This window comes from Budorcas taxicolor, chromosome 5, assembly GCF_023091745.1.
Source record: "Budorcas taxicolor isolate Tak-1 chromosome 5, Takin1.1, whole genome shotgun sequence".
Classification (NCBI taxonomy): Eukaryota; Metazoa; Chordata; class Mammalia; order Artiodactyla; family Bovidae; genus Budorcas; species Budorcas taxicolor.
Window position 1 is genome coordinate 93,193,782 of NC_068914.1, and position 13,475 is coordinate 93,207,256.

At 40.7% G+C, this 13,475-nt stretch overlaps 1 protein-coding gene across 1 annotated transcript in view; it reads left to right on the forward strand.

Moving 5' to 3' along the window:
• The first annotated feature begins 2,357 nt into the window (after positions 1–2,357).
• WIF1 (WNT inhibitory factor 1) overlaps positions 2,358–13,475 on the forward strand; it is an 80,425-nt gene continuing 69,307 nt past the window's right edge. Inside the window, exons 1-2 of the mRNA XM_052640926.1 lie at positions 2,358–2,561; positions 3,113–3,252. Coding sequence (XP_052496886.1) covers positions 2,414–2,561; positions 3,113–3,252 — 288 coding nt within the window. The 5' untranslated portion in view covers positions 2,358–2,413. The remainder of the gene's footprint in view (positions 2,562–3,112; positions 3,253–13,475) is intronic.

Below are 13,475 nucleotides of genomic sequence, written 5' to 3' on the forward strand. Positions count from 1 at the left end.
ACCCATGGGATGGACGCATTGCCCAGGACCTTGTCCCAAATGGGACTCTAGATTGCTATTGATGAGGGACTTCCTAGGGCTGTTCAAGCCTGGATGTTGGTTGGCACAATTTGGTGATGTATGTGCTTTTACCTTTCTTCGTTTCTTTTCAGTTCAGTTGTTCAGCTGTGTCCAAATCTTTGCTACCCCATGGACTGCAGCACACCAGGATTCCCTGTCCAGCACCAACTCCTAGAGCTTGCTCAAACTCATGTCCACTGAGTCAGTGATACCATCCAACCATCTTATCCTCTGTCTTCCCCTTCTCCAGCCTTCAATTTTTCCCAGCATCAGGGTCTTTTCGAATGAGTCAGTTCTTTGCATCAGGGGGCCAAAGTACTGGAGTTTCAACTTCAGCTTCAGTCCTTTTAGTGAATATTCAGGACTGATTTCCTCTAGGGTTGACTAGTTTCATCTCCTTGCAGTCCAAGGGGACTCTCAAGAGTCTTCTCCAACACCGCAGTTCAAAAGCATCAATTCTTCTGTGCTCAGCTTTCTTTATGGTCCAACTCTCACATCCATACATGACTGCTGGAAAAACCATAGCTTTGACTAGAAGGACCTTTGTGTTTTCTTTTAATGACTGTATAATTGAAATGAAGTCAATTAATCCTCGATTAAATATTGAAATTGTTTATTGTGTGTGACCAGTGGTTTCTTTTGTTAACAAATCCTTCAAACCTAAAATGAAAGTAAAACTTTCAGCAAAACACTTGTTCTTTTCGAAGATCAACAGTTGTACAACTGAAAATATTTCATAATTAGAAATGCATATTCTTTAGTAACTCATGACCCGATACTTAAATGCATGCACCTGTTCCACTTCAGGTTTGCTCTCCCACCTTTGTACCTGTGTGCTCAGTAATGTCCGACTCTTTGTGACCCCCAACCACCAGGCTCCTCTGTCCATGGGATTTCCCAGGCAAGAATACTGGAGTAGGTCGCTATTTCCTTCTCCAGAGGATCTTCCTGACCCAGGAATGGAACCCATGCCTCTCCTACACTGACAGGTGGATTCTTTACCATTAAGCCACGAGGGAAGCCCCTCCCCACAAGGGATGAGTCAAACAACGCGCCCATCCCCACAGGCTCAATCCTTGGGACATCTGTCGCAGCATTTGGATGCCAAAAAACAGAAGTAAACAACTTTATTCTGAGTCTGAAATCTAAGCAAAACAAGAAACCCCCTTTTGCTTCCGTTTTCATCACACATCCAAGGGATTTGGCAGGGGGCAAATTAAATCCCTACTGGGGTTTAATGGGTGTGGCTGGCCAGAGCCCATTGCCGGCCAACTACTCTTCCCGTATGCAAGGCCAGAGCCTTGGCTTGCTCTAAAGCGCCTGCGATTTCAGCACCAGCGCGGCGCGCCTCCAAATTTCTCCATATACGCGCAACTATGAAGACAGTTATGGCTTTTGGGAGCCCGACCCCAGCACGTTAGGTAAGCCTGTCATCCAGAGCTCAGGGTGCTGCCGGTGAGCAGGGAGAAGAGCCTCCACAGCTGTAAAAAGCCTTCTCCGCAGTGTGAGACAAGTGAGGAGTGAAAGCCCCACGCCCTGGTCAGCCCCAGCTCCAGCAACCAGGACACCTCTGGACAGTGGACTCTCGGGTTTTAAATGGATGGGAATGCGCCAAGTGTTTGCAGATGTGAAGAATGACAGTGGCGGATGGGAGAGGATAGTGTTTGCAGAGTGAAGAATGACAGCGGCGGAATATGGGAGAAGTGGGACGGTGGGGAAAGTGGAGGAATGTGAGCCTTCATTTAACACCGGGGTACCAATGAAACTTATTATCATCTGGGTTCAGTCAAGCCGTAATAAGTCAGTTCACCGCATTTCCCCCCGTTCATGCCTCGTCTGGCCAGAGGCAGCGCAAGTGACGTCTCGGGTCCCTTGGAGCGCCCTTTTCCGCGTCTGCTCCCCAGCGGCGCACGGCGGCTGGACTCTGCCTCCGAGGTTCCGCGCCGCCCCACCCCCGCGCGTCCCTCCAGCGCCCCCCAGTGGCGACCGACTGGGCACCGTCACTCATTGCTCGCACCGCACTCGGCCTGCCCTTCCCGCTCCAACTCTCCCGCTATATTTAACCCTCTGACCGTTGTGTCTCCTTCGGCGGGCTGGCATCTCCTGCTTTGCCAGTCTTGCGCCTCTGCTCCCTCCTCTCCCACCTGCTCCCCCTTCCCTTGTCCCGCTCTCGCCAGTTCTTCTCCCTCCTCCTACTCCTTCTCCGGCACACCCAGGCTCACTCGTACCAGAGCCAAGAGGCTACACGCCCAGCCGTCTACGCGGGGAACTGCTCCGGCTGGGAGACAAGGGTCGGGTAGGTGCGGGAGGAGTTTCAGCTGCGAGAACCACGGTCCAGGAGGTCTGGAGTAGCATGGCCCGGAAAAGCGCCTTCTCTGCCGGCGCGCTCTGGCTCTGGAGCATCCTCCCGTGCCTGCTGGTGTTGCGAGCGGAGGTCGGGCAGCAGCCGGAGGAAAGCCTGTACCTGTGGATCGACGCTCACCAGGCGAGAGTGCTTATAGGTAAGGTTTCGCGGGAGCTTCTGCTTCTTCCCAAATGCCTGGGTCTTCACTCTCTCCAGCTCTTCTATTAAAGGAGAGAGGCATGCATTTAGAATGTTTTTAAAACTTTATTTTCAAGGCAGATTGTCCCCTTTTTAGTTAGCTGCGTGCTTGCTAAGCCCCTTCAGTCGTGTCGGACTCTTTGCGATCCTATGGACTACCGCTTTTCCATCTAAAGTGTTTAAGCTTTTTTCTCCATAAATCTAAACAGTTCTAATGTTCTGATCATGCTGTTGTTGGTTTCTACCATCCAGCGTTTTTCCGTGGACCGAGCATTTGTTGGCACCGGTTTTTTCCACAGTTCACTCCGTTTCACTGAAAGCATACGTCTTTGCCATCATTCTTATCATCCACATGAAGATTAACTGGTACTTGAAGGCAGGTGCTTTGTGAAAAGAAATGACCCATTACTAAATCTTCGGTGTTCTTTTGGCACGCAAGTTCTGATTTGGATTCTTCTAAGTTCAGCTAGTTTGATAGCTTTATTTCTTTGTGTGTGTTTTTTAAACCAGGACTTGAAGAAGATATCTTGATTGTTTCAGAGGGGAAAATGGCCCCCTTTACACATGATTTCAGAAGAGCACAGCAGAGAATGCCAGCTATTCCTGTCAATATCCATTCTATGAATTTCACCTGGCAAGCTGCAGGGCAGGTGAGTCCTGTTAACCAGGAAGGCTGGAGAAAATCACCCTTTAATATTTCCAGCACCTGATGGCAGATAGAAATAAGACGAGATAGCATATAGTTGGCTACATTTTTCTTTTTTACAATTTTCAAGAGTGATTTCTCATCTGATCTCCAAAGCAAATAAAGAGTTAACTCCCATTTATTTAAATATGTCACATAAATTGAAGATTCCCAAAAGAAAGAGCTAGGCAAAGTGCCTAAGATCACTATTTTGATAAGTCTCAGTGTCTTCAGACTGCTGGAAATATAATGACCTCAAATAGCATTACTTTTTTCCGTGCTCATTGACATTAAAATTAAACATAATACTTAAAAGGCTCTTTTCTCCATAGTATCGATATATACCCACCACCTGTGACATTGTTTACACTTTAAAACAATTTTTAAAGTCTGTAAGTACTTTTGACATTGTACTTTGAAAAAATGGCATATTGAGTGTTTTTTTACTAATGATAACACTACATATTTCTGGTACAAGTTCATAGACTCAAAGTGTCATAAGAGAATGTTTGCAAAATATTGGAAGCTATTGGTTTTTTAATACCTTCACATGAAAAAGAAAACTACCCTGTATTTTTATGAAGAAGCATTCCTTTTATTTCTTAGCATATTAGCATCTTTTTTAATGCTTCAGTATTACATAAATGACCTGTAATTTGGAAAAGAAAGGGAGGATAAAATGTAAGCTTAGTTCCTTTTGTTCATTTGGAGAATTTACTCTAGAGGACAAATGGTAAGTTAATAAATTCTTCCACTCATTAGTGAGTAAAATGTGTCTACTTATGAAAATCATTACAATTCAAATCACATTTTAGGTCTTTTATTCTAAAGCTGCTTAAAGGGCTATTTTCATAAAGAATGTGATCCAGAAAACACTTTATAAAAATTTGTTACTTTGAATTGAGACACCACTTTGGTTCTCTCTAATTACCTGCTGTAATATAGGCATGATTATTTAAGCTGTCTTTTCCACAGGTCTGTTCTCTCATTTTTCCTTTCAACTCTAGATCCTTCAACACTTCCATTGTCATAAAGGAATAGATGTTTTGGGTCCACCAGAGTTCCTAATAGGAGGGTCATCTATTCTAATACCCCCATTTTGCAGATAAGCTCACTGAGGCTCCTACTGCTCTCTGGGGAGGGTATTCCTTTCTTCCCCCCATACAGTTTCCTCTTCATAGATACTTTATGGACAGCTAATCTTGAATTATTGTGAAACCCAGTGATAAATCAATGAATGGCCTTTTATTGTCACCTTTTATTTTTCACCTGAATCTATTGTGTTTGACCACTTGTCAGCTGGGATCAATATTGATTCTGTGATTTTAAAAAGGAACATTTTCTTTATTTATACTTCTATAGATTTGTAAGAACCATTAGGGACTTCCCTTGTGTCTCAGTGGTAAGAAACCTACCTGTCAACGTGGGATACAAGGGTTTGATCCCTGGGCTGGGAAGACCCCCTGGAGGAGAAAATGGTAACCCATTCAAGTATTCTTGCCTAGGAAATCCCATGAACAGAGGAACCTGGCTACAGTCTATGGGGGTTAAAAAAAGAGTCGGACACAACTTAGTGACCAAACAACAACAAAGAACCATTAGTTAGTTTGAGTGCAGCCTTCCCTAGCTGAAAGTGTTCAGTAACTTCAGGCAAAGTAGAAAATATTAGTAGCTCTGGTTAGTTGATTTGATTGGTTTATCAATCTATTTATTTTTCCTATGAGTTTGTCTTCTGAAGAATGGAACTTGAAGCAAAGGCTTAAATTCCATGCTCTCTCCCCTTTGCAAACATTGGCATATTGTTGAGTACAGAATGGATTGCACATCCAACAATCTGAGGAATATTTCTTGTAGAGGATTAGAGAGGGTGGTGGAACTGGTATGCAGATGAAGCTTCGAGAGTCTTTTTCTCTCTGGTTTAGGTGTTGATTCCTCTTGTGGATTATGCTGGCCAATATTAGCACCTTAGTTCAGTTTACTCCAGATAGGTTACCACAGGTAACTGTGTGAAATCTGTTATGTTTCTTATTTGGAGGAGTGGGGGATACTGAGAAAGGGGAAAGAATCTACATGATGCCAAACAGCAAGATGTTTTAAAATATTATTTAGATGTGACTAATGCCAGTAAAGTTCTGTGATTCCAGCACCATAATTTTTGAAATGCATGGAAATTTTGAATATGGAAAAAATATGACTTCAATACCAAAAAATACTTTAAGATTTTAGAAAGGCAACTTTCACTAAATCCAAACCACATCAAAACTTCTACATGGAAAAAGGAAGAGTTCCTTCCTTTATCTAGTTATTTCATTCAAAATATCAAACATTTAGGGATTTCAGCACAAGCAGGACACATAGCTTATTAATGAAAATTTAAACTTAAATATTAAATGTTTTGGTAACGCATGGAAAATTAAAAATTTTAGGATTGAAGATCCAGTAGGTGTTATCTACTTCTAATAAAGTATTTGTTCACTAACCCAAGCTATTCTTGGGGCCATTTAAAATGACTTTCAAGTTCGACTCCAAACAAATGCAAATAAAAATTCCAGTGAGATTCATTTCCTCACACTACGTTGGTCAAGTTTTTTAAAGTAGTTTTAGTTTGTGGAGGATTATCCTTACTGATTTGTTTCTGATGCATGTTAGCCTTTCTGTAGGGCGATTTGACTCTGATGGCAAAAGAATTGACATAGATCATTTGACTAGGTAGGATATTTTACTCCTGGAGAGTCATCCTGAGAAAATAATCATGGATATGAATAAAGTTTTTGGTGCCAGCCTGTTTGTGGTCATGCTATTAATAAAAGAAAAAAAAAAGGGCAGAACCTATAAGTCTCTGATAATGGCAGGAAGCATTAATAAGAATATCTAGACATCTACTCAATGCAATGGAAAGATGTTCATGACAAATTATGCAATAGCCTATAATAGTATATTCTGTTTAGTTTCATTACAAAATATATGGACAGTTATAGGAAAACATGTCTGATAAATGTCTAATCCTCCAAGGTGTTCAGTTCAGTTCAGTCGCTCAGTTGTGTCCGACTCTGGGACACCATGAATCACAGCACACCAGGCCTCCCTGTCCATCACCATCTCCCGGAGTTCACTCAGACTCACATCCATCGAGTCCATGATGCCATCCAGCCATCTCATCCGGGGTCATCCCCTTCTCCTCCTGCCCTCAATCTCTCCCAGCATCAGAGTCTTTTCCAATGAGTCAACTCTTCACATGAGGTGGCCAAAGTACTGGAGTTTTACCTTTAGCATCATTCCTTCCAAAGAAATCCCAGGGTTGATCTCCTTGCAGTCCAAGGGACCCTCAAGAGTCTTCTCCAACACCACAGTTCAAAAGCATCAATTCTTAGCACTCAACCTTCTTCACAGTCCAACTCTCACATCCATACATGACCACAGGAAAAACCATAGCCTTGACTAGGTGGACCTTCGTTGGCAAAGTAATGTCTCTGCTTTTGAATATGCTATCTAGTTTGGTCGTAACTTTTCTTCCAAGGAGTAAGCGTCTTTTAATTTCATGGCTGCAGTTACCATCTGCAGTGATTTTGGAGCCCCAAAAAATAAAGTCTGACACTGTTTCCACTGTTTCCCCATCTATTTCCCATGAAGTGATGGGACCAGATGCCATGATCTTCGTTTTCTGAATGTTGAGCTTTAAGCCAACTTTTCGCTCTCCTCTTTCACTTTCCTCAGGAGGCTTTTTAGCTCCTCTTCACTTTCTGACATAAAGGTGTTAACATTAGTTATATCTACCTTTACTGTGTTTTGGTTTTTCCATGGTGAATGTGTTTTGATTTGTAATTTAAAAATTATTTTACATTAAATGTGTGTAAAAAGTTATACTTCAGAATCTAAAACTGGATGATATTCTATATTATAAATAGTTTACTTATATTTTAATCCAGTTTCATTTTTGCACAGCAGATCACTCAACAAAATGGTAAAATGGTAAAAGAGTTTGTTTCCATGGCTGATCTTAACCTATGGATCCCAAAGAATTTGCTTATGTATATCTGATCGTCACTGACTATTTTTTTGTGAAATCTTCAAATGTCTGCTTTGCTAAATTTTCCTGCCTGAAATCAGATTCCTTGACCTCTTCCTCTCTCTTAAAAATCCTGTCTCTACTTGCTTGCCCATTTAAAATATTCATTCATTTTCTGACATGCACCTTCTCAAGGCTTTTAGATTAGAGAATTTCTACTGAAGAGGCTTAAACTTAAAAGATTTTGGGTAATTAAAGAGAGAATAGTCTTTGTTACTGTATATAACTGTTAATAGTTGATATTTTTCAATGAGGCATTCTTTATTCTAATTTTTCCCTAAATTTGAGGCAGGTAGAGGCCAAGAGCAACTACTTTGGTTTTCTACACTACACACTAATTAAATATTTTATTTGGAAAATAACCCTTTCTAAACCTAAAGGCTTTCAAATAAAACTTTAATGAGAAGTTTTGTTAGACAAATCTGAATTCTAATACTGAGACACCACTGTTGATTTCCATAAGAAGAAATTTGGTGTTAGGCCAAATATTTTATTTCTAGAAATCATGTAAATAGATCTTTGTTTATAAAGATTATATAGACTTGACCTTAATCACTTTACTATATTCTATCACCTGCATAAAGATGCTAAGGTACTATAAACTCCTGGTCCCTAGTTAATAGGGCATCCCTTTTTCTGTTGGCTTCTTTTAGCAGTGATGATGAATTTATGCTGAGCCATCTATGCTAGTTTTCCTATCTTCTTACGACCAAATGCCTGTACTTCGTGATGTTTGGCAAGGGTTGGAATGAAATTGGTGTCTGTGGAAGAGAAATCTTCCGGATGAAGATAATGGGCCAATATTAACTTTAAATCCACCACCTGGATTATTAAGCAAGCTCTGATGATCTGTACCAATAGGTCCAGATCTTAGAGTAAGCTTTTTGTCATGTATTGTTGTTGTTTAGTTGCTGAGTCGTGTCCGACCCTTAAAACCCTATGGGCTATCCATGGGATTTCCCAGGCAAGAACACGGGAGTTGGTTGCCATTTCCTTCTCCAGGGGATCTTCCCCACCCAGGAATTGAACCTGAGATTCCTGCCATGTCTCCTACATTGCAAGCGGGCTCTTTACCACTGAGTCACCAGGGAAGCCCGGTATAGTAGTCATGTATAGTGGTCATAATTCTTGCAGCCTCTAGAAGTCACTAATTATACATATATATATATATTATTTTTTTTTTTTCATTTTTGTCAGTTTTAGGATGCTTAAAAGCAAAAGTTTAGAATATTGCTGTGGATACAGGAAAGGAAGAACATTTTACCTGCTGCCCTGGGGAAATGTGTGGACATGTGTATGGTGTGGAAAATTAACTTTATTGGATTAAACTGCAGGAACATGCTTCTTTGTTCAATGTGTGATCATTGAAAATAGAAAATATTAGATATGCTGAAGATACAATGTATGAAGTGAAATATCTTCCAAAATGTAAGGTTAAATATAAATGTGTTCATAACTTTTACTAGCTCTCTACAATTAAAAAAACTTCTTGAATTACTGAAAACTGCCAGAAGTAATAACAATAATACAAAGCCAAATATAAGGAAAGCCTGAGACTTTTGCCTAGATTGTTGTGTCTTTGTAAATGATTCCAGTTAGCACCCAAATTTAGCCTTTTTTGGTTGTTCTTGAGTGAAGCATTGTTGTTTTCTTATAGAATGTTGTGTTATTTTATATGTACAGCAAGGTGGTTCAGTTATACATATATATATTATTTTTCAGATGGTTCAGTTATACGTGTATATATATATTTTGCAGATTCTTTTCTATTATAGATTACAAACTATTAAATATAGTTCCCTGTGCTATACAGTAGGTCCTTGTTTTTTATTTTATATATAATAGTGTTGGGGTCGCACAGAGTCGGACACGACTGAAGCGACTTAGTAGTAGTAGTAGTAGTGTGTAACATAATGTGCGTGCATGCATAATGTGTGTCTTTGCGATCTCATGGACTGTGGCCCACCAGGCTCCTCTGTCCATGGGATTTTCCAGGCAAGAATACTGGAGTGGGTTGTCATTTCCTTCTCCAGGGGATTTTCCTGACATAGGGATCAAACCTGTGTCTCCTTTATTGGCAAGCAGATTCTTTGCCACTGTGCCACCTGGAAAGCCTGTATATGTGTATTTGTATCCAAATTCAGCTTTAAAATGAAGAAAGTACCATTGAGGGGGAAAAGAAGTCAGAAACAGACCATTTTCCTGACAACTGACTCACATTTTTCCAAGTTGTATTTGTTTGTTTGTTTGTTTTAAAATAGGATCACTCTACTGACAGGTATAAGATCAACTGGATCATCCCCTAGAGAGCTTGTTTTGCAATATGGTGGTTGATATGATGTAACACTGGGCCCCTTAAATTGGTTGCAATTCCAAGTCTCAAATTTCCCCTTGGACTGGTTGAGTTAAGAAGACCTGTATTAAAATGGTATTTTCCTCCCTTTCTCCCCTTGACAAAAATCAAAGAAAAACAATAGAGAGTGAATTTTCATTCAACTACTTCCTCTCTCTCTTCAAAGCGACTGCCAGATGCCCTTAAACACCTCCTCCCAACTCTGAAGTTATGGCAGTACTTATTGTTATTGGTCAAATCCTTTAATGTGTACTGTCCACATGTTTTTCCTGATGGAGTTATGATTGTGTTGGTGGTTACAACCCAAGTAGTTGCATCCCTTTGCATTCTTGGAGTTTGCAGAAGTTTTATGTCACCAAATGAAGGAAATGCCTAGATTTTTCACCCCTGTTTCATGGTTTCCAAGTGAAAATGTGGAAGCATTTACATACTGTGGGCACGATTTCTTTTTTAAAAAAGAAGGTACTCATATCAAAAGCACAACTTTAAACCTCTAGTGTTTAGATTCTGCTACACTGTGGTATTTTGCATTGTGGCATTGTGGACATGCCACCAGGGATCAAAGAGTAATTCTGCAGAGGGCCCATTTCATTTAGCAAGCAGGCATGTGCCAGCCATCTGTTGTATCCACTGATAGAAAACAGCAGTAAGTTTCTCAAACTTTTTCCAGGGGAAAAAAAAAGAGACTTTATAGCTTAAAGGAGATGAGTTGCAAGGTACCTTGTAAGCCTCATCTGGTTCTAGAGCGATTTACATGGCATAAATGTAAACCCTGCTATGTCTTCCTCACACGGTGGTGTCAACATTCATAAACAAACCCTTTGCTGTTATCCTCTATGTTTATTCCTGACTTTTAAATGTTTGCACCAATAGAAATCTTTTAAATTGTTGTGGTGAGGTGGAAAGAAATGACGTTCAATAAAGCATTTTGTTTCGGATTAAGCTCATTTAACTTAAATGTCCCTGATGAATAGGATGAGTGTTGTAAGGAAAGAATTTGAGGATTAAAGAGTGTTACAGGAAGGGGGGACACCTTCCACAGCCCGAGAGTGGACTTTCGTCTAACACTCTGAAATGAATTGTCTCCAAGGAGACTACTGGGAAGGCGTGCTTGGGTGGAAAGCAGTAGGGTAAGGGAACCCAGGAGGACTGCTCTGCCATGTGGCTTGCTGTCTTGGGTTTTATGGTGATGGGATTAGTTTCTGGGTTGTCTCTAGCTAGTCATTCTGAGTGAGGGTTCTTTCTCATGGCCCATGCATTGCTCAGCCAAGAGGGGTTCCAGCGAGGAGGGTTCTGGGAAGTTGGTAGGACATGTGGCGTCTCCTTTTGACCTTTCCCAAATTCTTCCGGTTGGTGGTGACTTGTTAGTTCCCTGTTCCTTACCAGACCTCCTGTTGTAAGATGACTCATGCAGATAGTTACTACGGTGCCTAACCAGGGTGGATAACAGTTTCAGTCAGTGTTTCCCCTAACAAGAATATAGTGAAAATGCTCTTCATCTTTCAGCCAGGTCTCTGGAAGAGGTATTATCAGATCAGGGCTTCTTTGGCTGCAGGTTTTAGCTGGCTTTCTCCATTTGCCAGCCTGGGATGAACTTAGTTACATTCCCCTGAACACTTCTGGATGAGGAGTTGTTCTCCCATGCAGTGTTTCTCTCTGCCTCTGGCACTCAGTCAGTCAACAGTCACTGGAGCACACAAAGAGGAGTAAACATGGTCCCTGCCCTCAGGGAGCTCATAGTCTAGGAAACAGATATCCATCACTCCCAGGCAAATGAGGTTAGCAAGTCTAGGACTGGCTGAGAGCACAAAGAAGGCCACCCCTTTCCCTGTCTGGAGGAGGAAGGAAGCCAGGAGCTGAACTCCTGCAGGATAAGTAAGCTTTCATCAGACCAGCAAGAGAAGAAAGTGCTTTTCAAGTGAAGAGCTCAGGCTGTTCAAGGGCATGGAGGTCTTAAAGGGGAAGGCATCTTTTAGGTGATCACAGTGAACCTTGTATCTTATCTGGACCTTGTATCTTATCTGAGAGGTTATGGAAATTCAGTAAAGGGGATGTCAAGGTCAAACAATGGACAAGGGTTTTGGGGGAGAAGAAGGTAGAAACAATTTAAGGAGGTTTCTCTCTTTTCTACCATGAAGAGAATGGACTCAGACACTTTGCAGCTTTGTCCCAGGGACATATTAAGTAAATCTGGTTTCTCTGTTAAGTAGACAGTGGCTTTTCTTTTTTAAAATTTATTTGAGTATAGTTGATTTACAGTGTTGTATTAATTTCTGCTGTATAGCAAAGTGACTCAGATATACATATACATAGATATACACACATTCTTTTTCATTTTCTTTTCCATTATGGTTTGTCACAGGATATGAAATATAGTTCCCTGTGCTATATAGTAGGGCCTCGTTGTTTATCGATTCTATACGTAATAGTTTGCATTTGCTAATCCCAAACTCCTAAAACATCCCTTCCCCAAACCCTTTCCCCGCTTGGCTACCACAAGCCTGTGGTTGCATGTTTGCAACCTCTGTGTCTGCATGTTTCATAGATAAATTCATTTGTGTCGTATTTTAGATTACGTGACAATGGCTTTTCTACAACTATAATTTAGCTCTTGTTTTTCTTACAAAACTTTTGAAAGTTTGTGATGATTAGTCTCAGCTCCAGGTTAAATTTTTTTAGGTAATTAGAGCATAGAACTATTAAAGAAAATAACTTTATATTTAAAAAAATCACTTTATGTGAGTGCATAGGAAAAAAATTTGCTAATGGAATATAGAACTTTGAACTTACTGTAGAAGGATGCTTGAGTAAAAAAAATAATGTTCAAAGAGGAATTGACTTAGCATTCTCAACTCTCATATTACATTTCTAATTATCAAGAAAAACTTTCCAAGTATCAAGAAAAAGTATGATAAAGATAATAGGAATTGTACTTGGCAGGTGATCTTGCAGTTGAAATAATGAGAAGTTGAACTGTGTAAGTGGATGAATTCACACTATGCCTGCTTCTTCAAGTATTCGATTTTCTTTCAAAACCTATGAGTTAAAACTCTAGGATCAAGGAACAAATGTCTCTGCCTCTGAGAGATACATTTTATCTTCTTTTTAGATTTTATGGATGAATCTGATGAAAGACATTTGGAAAATATCAGGCATTTTTGAAACCTATTCACCTGAACAAACCTCCCAGGCAGCAGTGTGTTGTGGGCCTGGGACAAAGGGACATATTTGGGGAGTGAATTCTTAGCTGACAGTGAGATAAAGGACATGAACGCAGTCCCTGCTTAGCTGCTCTTGGCCAAAACTCAGATCATGCCTTGGGTACAAAACATAATTAAGAACCCAGTCCCATATGGGCGGTTCATGTTGAGGTATGGCAGAAACCAACACAATATTGTAAAGCAGTTATCCTTCAATTAAAAATAAATGTTTCTAAAAAAAAGAAAACAAACTAAAAAAACAACCAGAATCAAACAACGTAGACAAAAAACCAAAAGAACCCAGTCCCTGCCCTTGAGAAAATTAGAAACCAACTGGAGAGGCAGCTATATGGAAACAGATCATTTTAAGAATTCCTAGTAAGCAGTGGCACCCCACTCCAGGACTCTTGCCTGGAAAATCCCATGGACAGAGGAGCCTGGTAGGCTGCAGTCCATGGGGTCACTACTTGTCGGACACGACTGAGCGACTTCACTTTCACTTTTCACTTGCATGCATTGGAGAAGGAAATGGCAACCCACTCCAGTGTTCTTGCCTGGAGAATCCCAGG